At 41.7% G+C, this 22,432-nt stretch overlaps 3 protein-coding genes across 4 annotated transcripts in view; all 3 read right to left on the bottom strand.

Moving 5' to 3' along the window:
* Positions 1 to 5,196: 5,196 nt before the first annotated feature.
* LOC310938217 (thymosin beta-12) lies at positions 5,197 to 7,329 on the bottom strand. The gene is made up of 3 exons (XM_083902694.1): positions 7,266 to 7,329; positions 6,153 to 6,265; positions 5,197 to 6,024 (listed from the first exon to the last, which is right to left on the bottom strand). Exons 2-3 carry the CDS (start codon positions 6,250 to 6,252, stop codon positions 5,999 to 6,001), a joined length of 126 nt encoding a protein of 41 aa, XP_083758820.1. The 5' UTR covers positions 6,253 to 6,265; positions 7,266 to 7,329; the 3' UTR covers positions 5,197 to 5,998.
* Positions 7,330 to 8,218: 889 nt separating this feature from the next.
* On the bottom strand, positions 8,219 to 14,493 carry LOC310938644 (ribose-phosphate pyrophosphokinase 2). 2 transcript variants are annotated; one of them, XM_083903189.1, is made up of 7 exons: positions 14,215 to 14,493; positions 11,736 to 11,925; positions 10,821 to 10,919; positions 10,413 to 10,537; positions 9,629 to 9,802; positions 9,376 to 9,535; positions 8,219 to 9,279 (listed from the first exon to the last, which is right to left on the bottom strand). In XM_083903189.1, the coding sequence occupies exons 1-7, from the start codon at positions 14,334 to 14,336 to the stop codon at positions 9,187 to 9,189; spliced, it is 963 nt and encodes a 320-aa protein (XP_083759315.1). In that variant the 5' UTR covers positions 14,337 to 14,493; the 3' UTR covers positions 8,219 to 9,186. The 2 variants fall into 2 exon arrangements, with proteins under 2 accessions (XP_083759315.1, XP_083759316.1); XM_083903190.1 differs by having other exon boundaries at positions 11,742 to 11,925.
* Positions 14,494 to 18,794: 4,301 nt separating this feature from the next.
* Positions 18,795 to 22,432, bottom strand: part of LOC310938582 (histone deacetylase 4-like) — a gene marked incomplete at its 5' end in the record, with an annotated part of 38,782 nt that continues 35,144 nt past the window's right edge. The window contains 7 exons of the mRNA XM_083903105.1: positions 18,795 to 18,885; positions 19,747 to 19,891; positions 19,983 to 20,067; positions 20,222 to 20,355; positions 21,142 to 21,260; positions 21,945 to 22,042; positions 22,298 to 22,417. Coding sequence (XP_083759231.1) covers positions 18,846 to 18,885; positions 19,747 to 19,891; positions 19,983 to 20,067; positions 20,222 to 20,355; positions 21,142 to 21,260; positions 21,945 to 22,042; positions 22,298 to 22,417 — 741 coding nt within the window. The 3' untranslated portion in view covers positions 18,795 to 18,845. The remainder of the gene's footprint in view (positions 18,886 to 19,746; positions 19,892 to 19,982; positions 20,068 to 20,221; positions 20,356 to 21,141; positions 21,261 to 21,944; positions 22,043 to 22,297; positions 22,418 to 22,432) is intronic.

Below are 22,432 nucleotides of genomic sequence, written 5' to 3'. Positions count from 1 at the left end.
GTACAGAAGTTGCGTACTGCAGCTTTAAGTACACAATTCAAAAACAAAATAAAAAGCAGAAAACAAACTCTTAATAAGACCTTTCATAAATATGAAGGTCCAACAGGAAGTGCTCCACTTAAACAAATCATGTCTGATCTCTGCTTTTTGTCCGCAGTGATAGTGAAAAAAACAACTCACTATAGCCTCCAATATTGATGCAGCGCCACCTCAGGCTAGGAGGGGAATACGTTATTCAAAAGGTTTGGTTTGTTTGATTGCGAAAGCAAAACTTTGTCCAAGTAGGTGCTGTTTTTATGCCACAGTGCAAGTTGAGATGGATAAACTTCACCTTCCTCTCTCCTACCATTCAGGGTCTAATCAGAAATGCCCACTCATAATAGAAATCCTGTACCAACCCCTTGATAATAAGAGCTAGAGGACAAAGGCAAAAAGAAGCTTGAAGCCCCAGTTGGTTCCATGCTGATCAACAAAACCCTAAATAAGAACAGAACACAGTTAAGCTTGTTATTATCCAGAGACTGTAATTAAGTCGCTTTCTCCTGGGACGGCCCGGGTAATTAACTCTGCTGATTAACACTGTTCTGAACCAGGAGTTCCCACTCTCAGGACTTGACTGTAACGAAGCAGAAATAGCCGTTTTCCTGTTTTAATGGTCGGGCTTTTCTGGTTCCACACACGACTGTAACAAACTTTGTTTTGGGATTTCATGCAAAAACTAAATTTAAATCCATGTAAAGCAGTGACAGTGGGTTCAGTGAAAAGAAGGAGACATTGTCTCAACGTCCAGACATTTTTGTCTCTTCCTCTTCTGGCAAAAGAAGACGAGACGTCGTGAGTGACCCAGATCTGTGCCCACAGCGAGGGTTCAGGGAGAGAGAAATGTCAGAACTGTCACTGCGTATCAAGCCTCGGGAGAGCAGCCACTGAGTGCTTCTCCGTGTTTACACTGCACGGAAGCATCAAGATGATTTCATGCACCCACTGGTGTTGCCACAATACGACACTTTCATGCTCAAAACTGATATATTCTCAGTTCTTTTCCTGCTCCAACAAAACTGATTCAAACACTCAGCTCATCACCAAAAGACAACCAGAGGTCTCAAACTCACATGTGGCGCCCAATCAATTACGTGTGACTCACATTTCAACACTTAAATGTAAATATCAAGTTGTACACAGTCCACTGATTTAGATTCAACGAGTGCAAAATGCCAAGACAACACAAAATGCAGTTTAGATAATGTTGTATTGATAAAGTAAATAAGTAGTTTGTAGTTCCAAAGTTCAAGAGACATCCTACCACAATCTGTGGAAGACCTTCCAACTGCGTAGGTCCTCCCTCCTTGTTCTTGGGGTTCGCTCAACATCATAATGCTCCTGACCTGTAATAGGTCACAAGTTATAATTAATCATTGTTGTACAACCCTTTAAATTAAATTAGCTTATGTTCGTAATATTTAACAATCATTATTGTAATCAATCAATTCGTTAAATGGAGTTAACCAATCAATCAATCAATCAAAAAATTAATCAGTAACATATTTGAATGTGTAAACAATGTCAACAGGTTAACAGAAAATGCTAACAAACAAAAGCTAATCGCTAACATGCAAATGCTAACATGCTAACAACCAAAAGGCTAATGGGCTAACATAAACATGCTTATATGCTAACAAACAAAAAGCTAATGGGCTAACATACAAATGCTAACATGCTAACAAAATGCTAATGGGCCAACATATAAATGCTCACAAACAAAAAGCTAATGGGCTAACATAAAAATGCTAACATGCTAAAAAAACAAAAGCTAATGAGCTAACTAATACAAATTCTGACATGTTACAGTCAGGACTTAAAATCAACAACCCTACCGCTGACTGGTGAAAGTTCTATGCTACACACATTCAGGTTCTCTCAGGTGGCATGGTGAAAACAGGAAGTGACCTCAGTGACCAAGACATACATAGTAACAGGAAGTGACATCAGGGTCTGTCTGAACGTACACATGCAGTAGTAGCTCAACCCTTCATCCCATTTTATGGTTGTTTTAATATGAAATTCAGTTTCGTACAATTTCAGACTAACGCAGTAAATCGCTGTTGTTGTTTTTTGTAACGTCACGCAAACACACCGACTAATGACTCGACCGAACACTCTGCCGTCTGTGCAGCAGCAGCAGCAGCAGTGAATCTGCGTGTTGCAGCTGATGCGTTCACAGGGAGCAGCATTGATCGGGGGCTTCCATCTGAGGCCAGACTTAACGGAGCATGTCTGGAATAATAAAGCAACACTCGCCCACGGGCAGCTGATGAAAAATGCCGTCTGTGTGAAGCAGGAAAACCACACCTTCACTTTGCAACACAGCGCCCGTGCATTTATGCCTCGGTTTGATGCTGTCATCAGTGGTCACACAGCTGTTCCACATAATATTGCTCCTGTGTGTGTTTTCACTGCTGATGCAAATCTTTAAATGACTTATTAAATCTAGACGTGGTCAAGACTGAAGCTAAACCTGAGCATGAAGCGATAGATCATTTTCTGGAGCATACAGACCCTATAAAAAGACCACAGAGTAGGTCTGTGGATGTTGTGGAGGACATGGGGAGAGTTGGTGTAACACAAAAGGACACAAGGGAGAGGACAAGATGGATGCAGATGATCCGCTGTGGGGCCACCCCTAAAGGGAAAAGCGGAAAGAAAAAGAAGAAGGAGAAGGTCAACAGAGAAAAGAGGAAATATCCAGGGAGCATAAGTTCTGTGGGAGAAATTATGTTGATGCAAGAGGTCAGAGGTCAGAAGTCAGAGTGACTGACTGGTTTTCAAGACAGTCAACAGAAACTCATAATATTCCATGTTTTATTATTCAGTCACCGTATGAACATCTTCCTGGAATCATTAGTGATTTTGCGGGCAGCTTCAGATTTGTTCATACGACCATATGGTGCTGATCACTGTATTACATTACACTCTGAGGTCACATCCTATGACACACACACATTCTCTCGCAGCATTCTTACTGAGGACACTAATGCATTTCCTAACCCTAACCTAAACCTAACTGGTTGGATGGTTTATCCACTCTTGGTCCTCACATGGATACACACACAAAACGGCTGCTCGCACCATACACTCTGGTCATCACCATATGTCGATAACGTCTCTGGTATCAGATGAAGACTGAGCAGATGGTGCCCAGAACTTGTGTTCTTTTGTTTTCATCCTCGCTGACAGCTGAGCACAAAGTCGTACTATTAATAAGACACTTTTTTTCTTCATCCTGAACAGATTTTTAAGTGCACTGAACTGAAGGTCCATTTAAGGAGGTTTGAATATACTACCTATAAGTATGTTTGCAGCCTTTTAAATAAACCTTTTAAGCACGGGCCAGACTTTACTGAGGCTGCCATGTTTTTTTTGTCTATGTGCATGTGCTAGCTGGAACCTGTAGACTTCTAGGTAGCGCATGGTAGCTGATCTGCATATTTATATACAGTATTTTGGCTGTATTTACTTGTGCATTAATGCCAGATCAAATATGAAAAGTGTTGTTTTGGGACGGAATCGGGAGTAATGTCTCTTTGAAAGCTTCTGTGCGCTGTGATTGGTCGGTGTGGTGACACTCGTGCCCTACGTTTCCCTCCACGGACAAAGGCGCTCCAATGTCAATCACTGCATAGCAACTGCCAAGCAAAGCTAATGATGACATTAGCATACATTAACCATGACACAAGGGTATAGAATGGCCAATTTTCACCTTAAATGTGATGTGGCTGGTAATCTGAACGTAGCCTAAATATCACATACTGTATCTTTAAAGACAGTGGGCTGTGTGTTGATGTGCTGTAGCTCCTGGGTGGTTGGTTGCCTTGTAAATGCAGCAGAATCAGTGATCCAACAAACAAACTGGACACGTTTGGTTTGCAGCATTAAAAATGCATGATGAAAAATGGGATTTCATCATTTATTTCATCAAGCTAACAATAAAAAACAACAACTAACCACAGCTCTGTCTATTCTCTAGTCTGTGTCTGAGAGATGTGGTGAGAGTTTAGTGGTTTGGAACGGTCTGCACCATCTGTCAGCCCAACCCGGGACGTGACTCAGCAGCAACAGCAGCAGAAGAAGCAGCAGCAGCAGCTGTTGCCATGGGTTACCAGGCAGGACACTCGCAGGATTCCAACGAGCTTCAATGCTGACACATCCGACTCACCTCCTCCTCTCCCACACACACAGACTCACCCATATAAACTCATCTGATGCCGCACCTTAAATCCTCCTGCACTTTTCTCTGGAGGTATTGCTGCAGAAGGAGGAGAAGGCAGGAATGGAAGGGGTTAATCCCAGCTGAGGGGCGGGGACTTGCAGCAGCCTCCTCCTCCTCCTCCTCAATGCAGATTAATACCTCATTAAGAGAAAGTGACTTAACAGCAATCCACTTAGAGCAAGATCTAGGATGCGCAGAACAAGGCCTGAGATCCACACACACACACACACACACTCTGTGATACATTAGCGACAGGAAACATCTGCGTGGTTCAATACTGCAACAAATATGTCGACTCATGTCACTCTTCAAAGGCTAAATCATCACTACATCTGCGCTGACTCGGGATTCCCTCCATCCGCTCAAGCCCTGCTCACGTTTCAATTATAGTACAAAGCTGCTGCAGCAGTCACACACACACACAGCAGCGTATGGATTCTCTGAGTAACGGTGATGTCACACTAATGACATTAAGGCTTTTGGAGGTGGGTAGCTGCTAATTTAAGGGACGAGCAAATCTCTTGGGTCACAGCACGCCATCCCATAAGCCACTGCTGACAAATGCATGAAAGCAGCTGATGCACATTTGCCCGAGGCCTTTGTAGAAGAGGTTTTATGTGCAACGTGGAGTCGTTTTTTTTTGCTTTCCAGGGCCTGAAATGATCAGTGTCACCAAAATGGCTGTGTCTACTTCCTGGACTACAGGGAATTGTTGCTGTGTGGTTGGAGTTTAGAGCATTAATCAGTGAGCTTTGGTGTATGACGGCTTTCATTAATCCACAACCAGGCTCACTGAGATATTTAAGAGTGTGGAACAGTTGAAATGTGGGTTAAAACACTGGAAATTAGGTTAAGCGCACCTTTAAAGTGAGATATATGCTACAAATGTGTATTTCTGTGAGAAAACGACCATACTGCAGATGTTTTAGTAACAAATTATTTTTTATTACAACATTTCATGTTTTTTTTAACCCCATTTGTGGCAGAGTAACATGACTGGGAATTTACAAAAAGAAAATTTAAATTACGGCTGAAAGCAAACACTGAATCAATCACTGGTGGTGAACAGAGACGATATTCATGATTAACTCCCCGACATACGTGGTGCAAATTTAACCGTAGATAAGGTCAGTTTGCGCATCTCCCACAACTAGATGAAACCCTTCAACCTTGTGTACGTACAAAAGACAAAAAAAAGAAGTGATTTTTGGGGCATTTACATTTTGGCCAGTGTACAATCAAAGATGTGCATTTCCAAAAAAAATTAGAAGACAAAAAGCTTGACACCTCAGCTTTGGTGCAAAAGCAGCCACACAGAAAGTTGGGTGTGTGCGCGCGCGTGTGTGGGGGGGGGGGGGCACAATGATGACGAGCTTCTTGGGACGAAGACTGAGCAGGCCACGCCCTGTGACGCCAGCGTTGGTCGTAAAGGTGTTAGGAGACGTGCGTCCTCTTCCTCCTCCCCCACATCATGGACAAATCTTCATCACCCTAGATGTTGACAGTGCCGTTTCCACCGCTGAGGGGGGGGGTAGACAGGATGGGTGGGTGGATGGTTGGATGGAGCCCCCCCGAAAGCATCATCCATCCAACAGGTGGTGCAGCTTGGTTTGTCATTTTCATGATTTCTGGTTATACAAAGTTATACAGCTAAAGAGATGTGACTGAAAACAAGGCAATGCGGGAGGAGGAGGAGGGGGCGTGTACAGTACATGGTGAGAGGGAGGGGCTTCACGACTGCTTTTCCTGATTGATGGCTGCAGGAGGGAGAAGAGAGAAGATGAGTGAGCTCACAAACGGTTTCAAAGAAGAAGACGAAAAACAACTTCCACCACACACACACACACACACACACACACACACACACACACACACACACACTTACTCTCTTGTGTAGGTAGTGGATTCTTCTCCTGTGTCTCCGTCTTCTTCAACTTGGTCTTGTCGAATTTGGTCACCTCAGAGATGTCTGGCTTGTCAGACATTGTTGTGGATGGTCTGTAAAATTAGAAAAAAGTATTCTTTAAAAAACATATATACAGAGAGATAATAAATCGCTCCATATACTGTATAGATAATGTCAATTTGTGTTTAAAAAAAAAAAAAAAAAAAAAGCTTCTCAGTCTGTGGGCGTTGTCTCAATCTCAGTGGTCAGAAGAAAAAAAAAAAAAAAAGGAGGTTTGATCCCTGCGCAGCCGCAGTCGACTTCTCCCCTAATGAGCGTCAGTCTGCGGCTCTGAGCCGAGACATGTGCCCGTTATCCAGCGCAGCAGCCCCGGGGAAAGCTGCACACAGAGGACACGCTGCTCCATACAATGCAGCCAAGGCTGAGCTGAGGCGACTCAAATCCCAACATTTACATAACAATAGGCTGTGACAGCGAGCAGAAGAAGAAGGGTGAAAAAGGGATGCGGTTTTGAGTGAAGAAAAGAAAGAAAAAAAAAAAGATAATTTCTCATTTTCTGGAGGTAAATGTTGATTCACTGGTGTCCGCTCTTTACATCCGCATTCGCTGGTCACGTACTTGTCCCCTTGGGGCGCCATCAACAGGAACCACCGCCCAGTTTGGCTTTCTGCTCACTCATCCTTCATGAAATCCAAGTTCAACTCCACAAATTCAAAAAAATTAAATAAATGATAATAATAAAAAAAATTTTTTTAAAAAGTCATTGAAGGTAACGCTCACAGACAAAAACAGAAGCGCCGTGAACGCACCACAGCATCGTTTTAATAACGGGACCAGGCGCGTGCAGCACGAGCACAAAGGGAACGTGAACGTGAGAGGTTCTAAGACAAAGACACACACACACAGACACACTCTATCACACACACGGGTGCTTTCCATTCAACCTAATTTCACATCGAACGCTTTCAATTTTAAACAAAAACTCGCGTTTTGACGTTAAAAAACCAAAACATTTTGGTATCTTCCATTTCCACGTTTACAACAACAATAACAACAACAACAGTGGACGCAAAGAAGTGTAGTCAGACTTACCGGAGTGTGTGTGTGCGAGAGAGAGAATATCTGACTGAAATCTGGAGTTCCTCTGCTCGGCGCAGCTGCAGCACTTAACGGCGCGTGCTCGCGCAAGCATTACATATAGTCAGAAATATGCTAATGACGGTGACGTCACCAGCTCTGATCCACACTCACATACACGCCCCCTCCTCCTCCTCCTCCTCCCATCAACACTGTCTGGAACATGCATGGATTATATTCTTTTTTTTTTCACCATGATAATAATAATAATAATATCACTATATGAATCAGAAATTTAATGTACATTTTACAACGTTTTTGGTCTGAAAATAACTGAAAACTGCAGAAAATAGTGTCTTTTCAGTTTGGTTTCTTGTGTGGCTGCTCGTTTATGTAGAGAGAGCTCCCTCTGGTGGCGATTCCAAGTTTCGCTACAACAGCTGAGGCAGATATGACTAATACATTATTGTTTGCAATGTTATACTGATAGGGCCAGGCAAAACTTCAATAATATATATCACAATGTAATGTATTATTATTATTATCATTAAATCGCAATATTCCATGTATGTATTATGGATTTTGTTTTACATAGATTAAAAAAAGAGATGAAAAAAATTAAAAGCTGCCATGATTTGATGTTTACATATTTAAACTGCAATTATTTGATGTATTTTGAAACTACCCAGATTTGACATTTATTTTTTGATGACTTAATGTTAATATTTTTGAAAAACTGCCAAAATTTTAACATTTATATATGGAAAAACTGCCATAATTTGATATCTATATTTTGAAAAACTGTAACTACACCATGAACTGCACCCACCTTCGCACCTCCATCCATACAAAACTGCTGCAATGTCCCTTTAACCCACACCTGGTATAAAAAGGTGGATATTGCGCAGCACAGACGAGCAGAACAGCATCTCATTGTCAAAGCTTTATTGTCAAGTTAACAGCCTGAAGTGTTACACACATATAAAACATTAAATCATGCTTTCTTTCTTTTTTCTCCCACCAGTGATTTCTTCACTTCTTTTACAAGGACACCTGTGAGCCGTGACAGCTATAGACAATTCCACTTTTATTTATTTATTTAGTGACAAATCATTGTTGAAATCTTAACACTATAATCAAGCTGTGGGCTCAATTACTTTAATGACCTTTTGGAAAATGGGTAAAAAAAACAACCCCAAAAAAAAAAAACACCTCACATTCGATACTTTAATCAACAACGAAACCTGTCAGGGAGTTAGAAAGAAAATCATTTAACACAGAAGGGTGTTGTACTGATAAACCACCACTAGGTAGCAGCAGCATATCGAGATAAGAAGCAACAGCATACATGGAGGCTCAGAACTAGATTAAATCAAGTTTTCTTTTTTAAATATGTGGTCCCGTCAACGTAATTTACCTTGTGGTTTAAACTAACGTTACAATCAAAGTCCATAGAGCTTTAGCGCAACTTCAGCGGTTAAGACTTTATCGTTTTAATACTTTCAACAACAAAAAGGTGCAGTCTCACTAATTTTATCACTTTGAAAAAGCAGGAACAGCCAAAATGTTTGTACCACATGACAGTGGAATGCTACTTTTGTATTTAAGTAAGGATGATGGAGCCTTTGGTTTAAATGAAGGCGATGCCTCTGCTGTTTGAGGTCGGCACGACAGGAAAAAAAAAAAGGAGAACAGAAAAAGAGAGATGCTTATAAATACAAACTTGGTCATCAGAGGAGGAGGAAGTGAGATTTGGCTCCGTCTCTTGAGGGAGAGAGAGAGAGAAACGTGGAAGGCGACACACGGGTGGCCAAAAAAGTGAGTGTTTCGTTAGGAGGATGTGACCAAACGTGGCAGCCGAGTGGTCGAACCAGAGAGACAGAGAAAGGGAGGAGAGAGGAGAGGGAGAGTGGGCCGAGGGCCGTCCACACACTCGTTACAAGGGTACGTGGCTGAAGAGGTAGGAGACTGACTCGCCGTTGTGGGTTCTTCTGATCGCCTCGGCCAGGATCATAGAGATGTCGATGACCTGAAAGAAACAGAAAATAATAAAGTGAAAGATATCTTGGAAAAAGTATTTAAACACTGGCTATTATATGAAGGTTCATATCGACAGCTACAGTACCTGTATTTTTGGACACGCCTTCATTTTCTCCTCCTGTGGGATGGTGTTGGTCACCACCACGGCCTCGAACGGAGCGTTGTTGATGCGAGAGATGGCCGGTCCAGAGAAAATGCCATGTGTGAGGATGGCGTAGACTTTTATTGCTCCTGCGTCAATCAACCTAAAAAGGTTTTTAAAAAAGCATTAAAACAAAGCCTTTGAGAGGCTTCACAGAACACACGCACGCGACAGGTGACAAACTACGACCACTGACTTTTCGGCAGCGTGGCAGATGGTGCCGCAGGTGTCGGCCATGTCGTCCACCAGAATGGCCACGCGGTCTTTGACGTCGCCCACCAGCACCATGCGGTCCACTTCGTTGGCCTTCTTCCTCTCTTTGTGGATGAGGGCGAATTCCACGTTAAGGCGGTCCGCGATGGACGTCACGCTGCACGCAAGGGACAGAAGGGAGGACAGGAAGGGTATTTAAGACAAAAGTTTCCCATGTGTGTCAGAGCAGAGAAGGTTGTCAAATCTTTTGATTTGGAGCACAACTAAAGTACTACGCTGGAACGTGCAGGTCATTTGAATTGAAACCACGCTTGTCAACCAAAGCTCAAACCATGAATCAATCATTATTTACACCTCTGGTGGTTAGTAACACATTTTCCTGCTGGGTGACAAAGTCTGAAGAGATATTTTTGTCATTTTACATGGACTTGGCAGGCAAAAACACAAGGATTATCCTCTATGCTACGCCAACCTTGAGATGATGCTTTACACAACAACATTCAAATGCTGTATTCAAACTGTGGGAAAGAAATATCAATATTTTGGTGGGATTTGGACAATAATTAGTCAATATTGTTGAAAAATCACATAGAGTTAAAAGTAAATTGTTGTTGCTTACAGATTATATCAATTGACACGGATTTCTTTAAACTTTTGCATTCATTCACAGAGTCATAACTGAACTACAGTGTAGAAACATTGACCTGTGGGTAAGACCATTAATATTGGGAACAAGTTCAGAAACTAAATGTGTGATTGTCGCTCACCGCTTTGCTCCACCGGCATCTGGAGACACAATGATACAGTTCTTCCACTCCGGGATGTTTTCTCTGATCCACTGCAGAACAGCAGGCTCTGCGTACAGGTTGTCCACAGCAATATCGAAAAAACCCTACCAAAAACAAAACAAAACGCAGAGTTAAACCATCAACTGGTGCAAGTTAAACTTTAGAAAAACTTTAGAAACAGTCAAAAGAACAAAAAGGAAAAATAATGCACCTGTGCTTCTCTTATGATAACAACACAAAATGCACCTGGTACATTAAAATTCGACAAATTGAGTCCCATTCATCATTTCTTCTCAATTTTTAAACAAACATGTCCGTACGCATAAGACAAAATAAAGATAAAAACTTTGCTCCATAGCAAAAAAGAGCGGTGATTTGGAGACTGACCTGGATCTGTGAGGCGTGCAGGTCCATGGTGATGATGTGGTCGGCTCCGGCCACAGACAACATGTTGGCCACCAGCTTGGCTGATATGGGAGCTCGACTCTGAGGAGAAACAGGACATGGGTCGCTTGAGGTGAGTAAAAAAACAAAACAAATAAAAAACATGCTGCTCTTGATTAAAGTTGATTTAAATGCAATTAGATGATTGATTGAAGTCGGAGTCATGAAAATCTGAGCTGTGGTCGGTAGTTTATTATTCAAGAACAATTTTGGCAAACCTGACGTCTTTGTTTTCACTCGAGAAAAATAAGGGTGTGTAGATGTACGTGCATGGTACCAGGCTTGAGTGCTTGTTGACAAAACATTACATGGAAATGGATTCCAAGTGCTGGTAGAAGGGCAGAGATTCAGGTATAAACTAAGGAGAAAACTGTCAATTAACCGCAATGTTGATCAGGGCTTACAAAATCCTGGTGATGAGGTTCTCAAAAGGCCTCCTTTTGTCCACAAAATCTAATTTTAATGATGCATTTGTCACAGGAAGCAAGGAAAGGGTGAGGGTGAGCTTTGACCCTCGCATGTTACACGCTCATGTGAAGAAAATAAGACATTCCTGTGGAATGTGCTGAATAACTGAATGTGCTGGCAGAATGAATCAAAGTAGAACATTTCCCTTTAGGTGTGAACTGATTAAAAACTACACATTTAGATAAGCCAGCTGCATGTTCCGTTTTTTTCACCTGACCCGGTCGTGTCGTGTGTCATATTTGTCCAGCCCAGGTTGTCAGAGATTGCTCTAATTAGACGCCAGCACGCTGCAGTAACACCAGGTTGATGTTTCTCATTAACACACGGGTGTAAAATGAGTTGTAAAGTTGTCAGATTTCGAACATTTTGGGGATGTGTGTGCGCGTGTACCTGTACCTTGTCCTTCTTGTCCTGCCGGGCGTAGGGGAAGCACGGGATGACGGCGGTGACACGGGACGAGGACGCGATCTTGCAGGCGTTGATCATGATCAACAGCTCCATCAGGTTGTCGTTGATTTCGCCGCAGCCGCTCTGCACAATGTACACGTCCTCGCCTCGCACGCTCTCCCCGATTTCCACGCTGGTGAAACACAGAGGCAGGCGCTCCGGGGGTTAAATTGAGAAATAGGACGTGAATATGGATATAGTGTCATTGTGTTTGCAGTACAGGACGTTCTATATACTGTGTGACTGTTGAGCATTTTATATGCTAATACTAATATGTATAACAAGCAATATGATGCTTTCACTTTAACTTCAGTTTTTCTTCATCTGTGACAAACAGGAAATGTGCCCTGTGGTGGAGGCGGACCTGAATACATGAACATATATTGGCATAATTCATGTCTTCCGTTTCCTGCCATCTTTGAATTCTTTATCAGCTCACATAAAACCGCTGTGGTCAATGAAAATGAAGCCACCAAGCAGGAAAAGGGGGCAAATAAAACAGTCAACTGCAGTCTTCTGCAGATTTCATTCCCAAGAATCTACTCTCCCCCCCCCCGCTGTCTGCCCTCGAGCTGTGAGAAGAGCTGCTATCAACATCCTGTTCTCACCTCCCGTTGGTGTGAGAAAATCTTTTTTGTTTTGCACCGTGTCGCCCAAACAGCTGCTTTCCCAGGAGAGAAACATTCCACACAGATAATCAGTTTTCCCTGGATTTATTTTTTATTTTTATTTAACCGGGTAAAGTCAAGATATCTTTTACAAGGGTGACCTGGCCAAAAGGTCAGCAACACAGTACAGTTGTAGCTCATGTTGGCTGTAGAATTGGACCACTGTCCGTATCCCGGTATACAAATAAAGTGGGGAATTGATGCAAGTATTAGACATTTTCCAGTTGTCCTATTATTATTATTATTATTATTATTATTAGTCACACACCAAAAGATTCTTAACTGGTGGTAGGGATGCATGTGTGTACCCGTATTCTATTATTTCAGTGCATTTACGTAATGCATTTATATGTAATAATTCTATCTCTTCGAGTATCATGTGTTGTACAGAGCCAAACGCCGGTAAGTTATGGACGGATTAGAAGACAACAATGCAGGTTACTTTTAACCAGAGTGTTACAATACACTGAACCGGTCTGATATGATGTTAATGCTGTGTTCACTAGGCTGTTGCAGCTCAAGCCTCCATTAAAAGAACAAAATAGTTGAGATAAAGCACAGTGATCAGCCACATATCCTCATCCTGAAGCTGCAAACGCTCCTGCAGTTCTGTTCAGCAAACATGGCAGACAAAAGGTCATCCTGTAAGAGGCTTTAAACAAGCGGCATGACCTTAACTAACGGTGCTCAAGGCCAAGCCACAACAGGGTACAGTCAAAGTAATAAAAGTCACTTGCAAGGCTAATGATAAACGAGGCTAAAAGCTGCAAGCATGCACATTGTTAATGTGCAAATTAGGTGCATGTGATTTAAGAAGTGGACACAGTACAGAGCTTAAAAACAGGCACCAATAAGGGCCAACATTGATTCCCCATTTAAAAAAGTTAACTTAAATCAACTTGTTTGCCTTTACATGATATTTTACACTTTGTAACCCAAGTAACTATACTTATAGACACATATATAGCACAGTCTAACCACAGTCTTGTAGCTGTAGCAGGACTGACTGTAGCCACACTGACAGGACTCAGGAGGCTAGCTGGCACCCTTTCTCGAACAACATGTGGAATCTTCCCGCATAACCTGATCATCTGCATCTGACGCATAAACTTCCTTGTAATCAACTGTATCGTTTGTGCATGTTGTCGGTGTGATTTCAATCACGTAGCTAGCCAATAGCCGCTCAGCTAAGTGGATACGTTCAGGTGTTGCGTACATGTTGTACAGTTTAAAATTAGCACGTTTCCTGCACATTTGACGTGGAATATTGAATCGAACAGCTGCCCCGTTATAGCTTTTGTTTACGCGTTTAGACCATGACAATAGCTCGGGGACTTTTGCACCACACGTACAAAAACTTGGCCTCGTCCACGTTCACCCGTGACACGGGAAACAGACGTAGCGGTACGCTAGTAGTTAGCATGACACGTACGTAACGAGCCTAATGTAAAGTTGCGTAATTTGACATCTTCACCGCTTCGGGCAGTCTGCTTAAATGTAGCTGCTACAAACAGTGCGCAAGCACGGCAACCGAAAAACGAACTAAACTGACCCCAACGGGCGCTAGCACGGCACGGCGCTGACGTTAGACACAAGTGTGCTAGCCTTGTGTGTTTACATGTGGCTAGCTGGTCACGTGTAGTAAACTATTGTTAGCTTCGAGCTAACATATCCGCATGGAAGCACAGAAGAGCAACATGTGCCTCGCAAACCAAAAAAAGACGCGTCGTGCGAAAGAGAAGAATTGTGCTCACCATGTCTCCTGGTTGCTGAACTTCTTGGTGATCACTTTGCCCAGCTCCAGCCCCAGCCTGTCGGCCACTTTCTGGGACAGGTCGTGGTGGGAGCTCCCGCTAAAAAGCACGATGTTAGGCATGTCGACGGCGGCGGTTTGTTAAACCAAGGGGGAAAAAAACGAAAAGTAAAAAATAAACAAAGAAAGAAAACGACAGGAATCCCCACTTAAGGGTTAGGACACTGGGGGATGTGTTTGCTAATGTTGCAGTGTGAGCATCGTAGTGGCGCAGCAGCAGCAGCGGCGACCGCGAGCAGAGAGGAAATCTGAGCTGAGTATTTGCATGATTAAAGGGAACAGACCTGCCCTCATTGGACAGAAAAACTGACACTGACACGAACCTCACTCAACAACAAACTCTATTAACCCTTTTCAAATCATCTTTACCAAAATGAAACGAGTTTATCATGTGATTAGTCATTATTTATGCATTTGGAGAACTTCCTTCATTTCCTTCACTGTAAAAAACAGGCCCCTAGAAATTAGTCAAATCTTCTTACAACATAAGGATATGCCAGGTAAAAGATTGTAATGTGCTCCAAAATGAGACAAAACAGGCCAAAAATTAGTAAAAATGGGTAAAAATGTAAGAAATGTGTATATTTCACAAGTAAAGAAATGCTGTCATGTAAGAAATGTTTACTTAAAATTAGTATTTGGTCTTTGTTTAGCTGGAATTAAGAATGTATACCTTAGAATTTCCTATATTTGCACGTTACTGGTAATAAAAGCTAAAACTTTAATCTTATTAAGACAAAGTTAGATCATTTTACAATTACAATAAATAATTTACAATATTTAAAAAAAACATAATTTCACATGATTTGTAATGATTTAAAAGGTATTTTATGGAATGTATCACAGTCTCAGAGTTGTTTTAAAAACATGGATAATGAGAATTCCTCAGAGGGAGAAGGAAAACCAACACAGGTCACCTGATAGCCTGCACTGCCCTGGACTTTGACTAAATATGTGATATTGAGTTTCATGATTTGATTATCCACTCAGAGAGAAGTCACGCTCCTTGTATTTCTCCTCAAACGAACACCATCTTCTTCCTCTCGTGACGGCTCTGCTGCTTCCAATTCCACAGCAGCAAAGTTTAAAGGAAACATCCAATAAATCGCAAGAATTTTCATTCTCTGCGATTCCACAAAACGCGGACTTTGAATGATCACGTCACCGAGGTGATACAAGGCCCATTATTATGGATTTTTGTCATCAGCGTGATCATCTTAAAAGTCAAGTTCAAAGTCTAAAAAAGAAGCACTTTGAACATTTCAGGCAGAAAACAACACACAACCACAGATGCATTTGTGTTTTTCAGAAATATATTTTTATAGACGATGTCAGAGATGAAATGTCCAAAGCGTAGGTCCCAAAGAAAGATTTTTTTTTTCATCAATAGAGACAAACAACAAACAAAAAATAACTTCTTTTTTTTTGTTTTTAAATCCATTTACATGTAAACCAAGAATTGCTCTTGCGCCACAGTGGTTTTTATAATAATAATAATATATATATATGTATATATATTATATGTATATATTTATATATGACCGAGGTGGGTGTGACAATCAAACAACGATCCCCCATCCCTTTTTTCTTGAATTTTTTTTTTGAAAACTGTCGCTCCTCCAGCGTAAATAGTGCCTGTTTAAAAATCTTTGAAAGAGGAAGATTCTTTGGGAGAGTCTTGTGTAGCTGAGGTTTTGGCAGAGCACGTTACTCTTCATCGACACAGTCCGTACATGTTTAAGTGCTTGCTAAAATCACTTATTGATATCCAATAAGAACAATATCAATTTCTTTTTTTTTACAGTGGAGTCTTTTTGTTGAAAACACCAGAGGAAGAAAGAAGGGATGTTATTTTTTTGTCTTTTTTTTTGTCCACCAGTGTTCTTCTTTTGTGCAAATATTTTTTTTTTTATTACATAGACAAGCAGGCATGCTGACTAACAAACCATGCAAAGAGTTAAAGACGGCCCCCCTGGGGGAAAAAAAAAGCAGTATTAAAAGTTTTCTACAAAAAAAAAACCTCAAGTAAAAAACAAACAAAAAAGCCAGATTTAACACGTAACAAGTGGAATGTTTTCTCAGACATGACGACAAATTCTACAAAATGATATCAACTAAAAATAAACATAATCGTCGTATTAATCTTTAATCTGGTTTAGCCGACACATGATGATGCGGGGAGTAGTTTTGACTGGAGTCGTAATATCAGATTCTGATGGATTCAGGCAGGAGAAAGTGAAGAGGAAGACACATACACGTGATAGTACAAGACATGCTTAAGAGTGAAATATTTCCGTTAAAAAAATTCCCCATCGTCAACTGCTTCGGAAAAAATCCCACGCTCTTTTTAAATCCATGTCCGTCCGTCTTTTCTTTTTCCTTTCCCGGCCAGGAAAACACACATAGCTACATAAAACAGCCTCAAAAACCTCTTCTTCTTCTTCTTGTTTTGTTTTACTTGATGTGTTTTGTCACAGTTGAAAGGTTAAGTGCATTTCACCCATGCACGAGACGTATCCATTAGGCAACAAAGTGATCAAAATGTTTGTTAAAAAGTCAAACCGCAGCGTGAAGAACAGCGCGGGTCGAGTTAAATATGCTGCTGCTCGGAGTAATATCGTACACCCATAGTGTTTGTTTTTTTTTGCTCACAATATCATAGCTGTCATTAGTTGGAGTACATTAATAAATTTGTCCCATATACAAATCTGTAGAAACAGTTACACGTTATAAATACACGGCTGATGAAAAGGCTTAAGAGAGCCGTAGAAAGAAAGAAAGAAAGAAAGAAAGTGTCGCTGCTTGTTTCTGATAAATACAAGAAAGAAAGAAAGTGACAGCAGCACGACGTGTGTGTGTGTGAGAGAACGGCAGCCCTATATCTATCCAGAAAACGGATAAAAACACAGAACAAAAGTTGATGGATGGCTGGATGGATGGGGGGGTGGGCGAAAAAGATTAGAAAAATAATCTTGTATGATTCCAAAATAAAAGACGCTGAACAAACAGGTTGTTTTTCTTTTTTTTAGGATGTGGAAACCATATATATATATATGTGTCGATACAAACAGGCAATGCTCCATGACTGCCTCTCAAAATATATTCACTTCAATATACACGAGTAGTGTTTCAGCTCACACTGGTAACCAAGGTAGTTGCCAACTGGCAAAGTGTGGGAGGTCGTAAAAAACAAAACAAAAAAAACAAATAATAATAATAATAATAAAAAAAATGCTTTAAATTGATTTAAATAGTAAACATTGAACTGGGTACTGGGGAAACCCTTTTATCAGAAAGGACCAGTACAAGAAATGTTTCCACTTTCCAGTGAAGTAAAAGTACTACTGTATATGCAAACTCATGCTTTGGCTTTTCTGACTTGGCGTTCCTTTTTAAGGTGAACATTCAAACATGGCCTCTCTGCTCAAATGCATGCTTCATGACTTCGGTTAAAGGGAAGCTACATAAAAGGCTCGACCACCTTTTTTTTTTTTTCTTTTAAAGTTTTCAATCTGATCAGTCTGTGTTTGAACTTCTTCTTTTTTTTTGCTGCTGAAGCTGGCAACTACCTTCACGAAGCGTTGTTGTTGTTTTTTCCTTTTTAAAAAATATATCCGTCCCAAAGTAAAGTGTCTCGCCGTCTTCGTCGCCGTCCAGAGTAAACATGCTGAGAGATTGTTCGCTTTTATTTTTCATCGCCGAAAACAACCCCCTCCCTCCCTCCCCCCGTCTCCCTCCTCTGTGCACTGATTTCTCACAGAGAGAGAGAGAGAAAAAACATCGTTTGACTTAAGGCAATCTTTTCCTGAACAATCCTGAAAATCCAGCAGACCCTCCCCCAAGGCACTCCTCTCACGCTTCTTCTTCTTCTTCACCGCGCAGCACAGCACGGCGGCAACAGTCTCACCTTTGTCACATCTTTGTAAACGCCTCCAAAAAATATGTCAGCCAGTAAACACGTCTCATAAAATATGACCTCAGATGCTGCAATGCCCTTATTTTGAAGGTGGGGGGGAAAATACAGTTGAGAGAAGTGGCAAGAATCCTCATCCCTCCCTCCCCCCCATACCCGAGCTGGGTTTACCAGCTGGGGACGTCTGCTGTCCCAGGTGTCCATGCACACACACGTGTGCGATGTGAGGGCAGCTGTGTAAAGCACCGTATGTTTCTGCACAGAAAGTGTGATCACACCTTTTCTAAAAGACGAGATCCCTCTCTCGCACGCCGCCTCGGTCACGCGGTTAGCCGCTGTGGGCTAACGTCGGGGGGTTTGGGCGTGAAGACTGACAGAAAAAAAAGTGTCTCTGAGCGTGTGCCGCCAAAGCAACGCCGTTATGTTTGTTAGGTTTTTTGTTTTTTTTCTCTTCCTAATTCAGTCCTCTGTCTCCTGATTGGCTCCCCTCTCTGAGGCTGAGCCCACCCCCTTCTCGGGCTGTCAGTCAAGGTGACTGACATGGTGAGTGGGGCTGTAGGGACTAAATGAAGGATTCAGTCGAGACTCGTCGCAGCTCAAAGAGGCTCAGAAGAGGTCAAAGGTAACAGTGTGACACCCTCAGGTTTTCCCCTCGGCCATTACAGTGGCTCCTCCTCTTCCATTGGCTCCTCCTCCGGCCTAAAAGAGAGAATAAACGCACACATAAGACGACATTCTGCCCGTAAATAGATAGCCAAAACCTGGAGACGGGTGATAAGAAAGGGGGCGTTAAAGATCCAGCATGTGTCATTTAGGAGGGGTTTATTGGCAGAAATTCAATATGTGACCCACAAGTGCTTTAAAATAAAAAATAACACGGTCCTTGTAGACTTAGAGAAACCCCTTTTTACACACACATAAGACGACATTCTGCCCGTCAAATGTCCTCCAAACCACCTGAAAACACACATCTTTACAAGTTGAAAACTATTTTCTACATGTTTGCGCTATAATTGATCCTTATCTTATTATTATTTTTTAATTACATATTGAACATTTTAAATGAATCACCTTTAAAAACCTACTATTACTCCAAAGCATTTAACACAGGTTGAGCTTGACTCCTATTGTTGTTTGTTTTGTATATATACATATACATACATATATATGTACATACATACATATATATATATGCATGCATATATACATATGTATATAGACATATATGTGTATATGTCTATATAAATATACAGTAAATACATACATATACATGACCTGTAGCTTACATGTATACAGTATTAACTGTCGTTTACATAAATGTCCTGTATACATGTACTATACAAATATACAGGATGACCTTTGCTCTACATGCGTGACCTCCTGACACTCATGGACTTCAGACTCAAACTATATCAGTCACAGTTTGCTCTGTAAGCGTACGTTCAATACCTGACATCTTCACCTTTCAGGGTGGGGGGGTGTTTTTGGGGCACAAACTACTTTAACTCCCATTAAGCAAATCAGCTTCACCTGCACTGAACTCTGAGGACAACACTTTACCTCTGATCCATGGCGTTGGTGTTGGCCACAGACAGCGAGGCCATGGCGGTGACGGCCTCCGCCTCCTCCGAGTCGCCTTGTTTGGCTTCCAGCAGGGAGAGACCCAGCCGCGGTGAGTAGCGTTGCACCGAGCGCCAGTACTTACCTGAGAAGAGGAAGGAAGGTGGAAGATGGAAAAAATTAAATGATTTACTTTTAATGAAATTCTAATAAAATCTGAGTGTGTGTGAACTCACTGTGAGTCTCTAAAACCTTCTCCAGGGAGCGGACAGCGTTGGGGTTGGGCCTCTGCTCCAGGATGGCCTTCGGCAGTGGGTCCAGCTACACAAGACAAAAACACACATATATATCATACATAAACACAGACGTGGTAAAGGCTGCGTTTCAAATACTCTCCACTAGGTGTCGACCTTGAACCACACACTGTCGACTTCCAAAATATCCAATCACACATCAGTCAACCTCCGCTCCGTACCTCTTGGCCGAGCAGGGCAGCCACGCACGCCTCAGAAGCGTCGCAGATAGCAGTGAGGTCGTGACCCCCCTCCAGAGCTAGGACCACGCGGCCGCCCGTGAGTGTCATCAGCTGCCGAGTCAGATAGCCAAAACCTGGGGACGGGTGATAAGAAAGGGCCGTTGTATTTTGTGTAGTTAGAGATCCAGCATGTGTCACGTAGGAGGGGTTTATTGGCAGAAATTGAATATGTGACCCTTTGAAATAAAAATAATGATTCGTGTAGACTTAGAGTAACCCCTTTTTAAAAACGGGGCCACAGAGGGCCACCGTATGTCCCCAACACTTATGGGAAAAGAGTAAAACTGTTTATCTGACACAGGTTAAATGTTTATTAGCATCTGAACAAACTGATATGGAATTAATATTTATGACTTATGTGTTGGAATACACCAGGGCTGTGGCGATTAATCAATCATTTAACGATTACGACATCAATCGGCGACTGATTTTATGATAGATAAATCGGTTTTAATGTTTGCTACTTTTAATAATTAATTCAAGTTCTCTGGTCTTTTGGCTTCTTAAATGTGAATATTTTCCGGTTTCTTTGTTTCATGCAACAAAGGCCACATTTTGCTTTGTTTTGAGGTCTGAAAACCAAATGATGACTTTAATGAATAGATATTAAATAGTTAGATTGATAACATTTGCTCAGTGTTACATGATTAAGTCCTTAGTATTATTCAGCAATCAAAAAACCTCTAATCACAGAGACTATGGTGGCCGCTAGGTGACAAAAATCCTGACCTAGAACCATTATTTGATATATCCATCCTGTGCTATTGATCGCAAAAAGACAATAATTCTTAATCTACCAGTGATAATAAACTAATAAAAGCGTAAAACAAATAGTGTATTCAATCTCTGTTGATACTCACATTTGGACGTCAGAGTGTAGCCCCCTAGTGGTGGAGGGTGTCCCTCAACAGCGTCAAAGCCTGAGGAGACCAGCACGATGTTGGGAGCAAACTCGTTGGCTATAGGCATCACCACTGACCTGAGAACAAGAGGTAAAGACATTGGTGTAAAGTTAATATGGTGTATAGATTACAATGTTGAAGATTATTGTCTGTTTTTATGACTCAGAGCAGTGAGATTCATCGAGGATGTGTGTGTGTGTGCATAATTTAAATGCAGTTTTATTGACTACTATGAGCGCTTTCCAGCTTCATTTGTCTAAATCAAATAGTTTTGTCAGACAAAACAAGACACCGTGACGGACATTTTTATTGCACCAAATATTCAATCAAATACCGGGGAATAACAGGGTGTTCCCCTAATAAAACTCTAATCTACTGAGAAAAGAATCAAACATAAGAGCAGTCAGTGTTTTTTATGAAACAATCCATCTCCACATTTAGTGGTTTTGAATATTTTAGGTTAAGTGTTTGTTTTATGGGCTGAAAAAACAACAACAACATGTTTTAAAAAACTCCCCCCTGGATTAAAAGATGTGTTGTTACAAAGTCGTTAAATAAAACGCGCAGTTATGGAGTTAAAAGGTTTTTCCTTGTCACCAATCTTCGACTCCAGCTGTCAATTTGAAACGGCCGATAAAGCAGGAAGATTCAATTTACGCAGGGTGTTTTCCACAGTCTCTGCTGTTGGTATTAAAAAGAAAAGGGATATATAAAAAAGAAACTAGGCTGCGTGTGTGAAAGAGAGAGCGTGTGTGTGACACCTGAAGGCAGCCAGGTACTCGGCGTCTCCCATGGGCGGGTCGAGGCCTCCAGTGAAGGCAACGTTGACGTTGAACCCGACTCCTGGACCGCTGCCCACCTGCACACAGACACACACACGTGTGACTCATGTTCACATCACGACTGCTGGTTGTCAGGATTGCCTTGAGCGACACGTAGGATTGGTTTGTTTCGCAGCAACAGCTCCACCACGTTAACTCGCTTATTATTTCCCAGACGTTTTAATCCATATTGTAAATCATTACACAAAACAAAGGCACTTTAGTCATCAAACTAAATGGGTATTTAGTGACGTTTAAATCAAGCTTAAGTTACTGTAACAACAAACACACACCTCATCAGGCGCCCCGCTTCCAGGAAAGAAGTTACCGTCGTCATAGCGATGAATAGACAGGTAGAGGACATTAGGGTCGTCGTAGAACGCTTGCTGGGTGCCGTTGCCATGGTGAACGTCCTGGGGGTCGATTTT

Source organism: Microchirus variegatus (genome assembly GCF_963457635.1).
Source record: "Microchirus variegatus genome assembly, chromosome: 16".
NCBI classification, from domain to species: Eukaryota; Metazoa; Chordata; class Actinopteri; order Pleuronectiformes; family Soleidae; genus Microchirus; species Microchirus variegatus.
The sequence above is the reverse complement of the archived record's forward strand: the minus strand, read 5'-3'. Positions and strand labels throughout refer to the sequence as shown.

Bases quoted from the DNA above. Each gene is read 5' to 3' on its own strand.
- LOC310938644 (XM_083903189.1), bottom strand. From the start codon at position 14,336: ATGCCTAACATCGTGCTTTTTAGCGGGAGCTCCCACCACGACCTGTCC. The intron at 9,803-10,412 runs GTGAGCGACAAT...CCTTGCGTGCAG, and splicing joins GATGCCGGTGGAGCAAAGCG to CGTGACGTCCATCGCGGACC. The intron at 9,280-9,375 runs GTACTGTAGCTG...TGTTTCTTTCAG, and splicing joins AGGCGTGTCCAAAAATACAG to GTCATCGACATCTCTATGAT.
- LOC310938217 (XM_083902694.1), bottom strand. From the start codon at position 6,252: ATGTCTGACAAGCCAGACATCTCTGAGGTGACCAAATTCGACAAGACC. The intron at 6,025-6,152 runs GTAAGTGTGTGT...TCCCTCCTGCAG, and splicing joins TCCACTACCTACACAAGAGA to CCATCAATCAGGAAAAGCAG.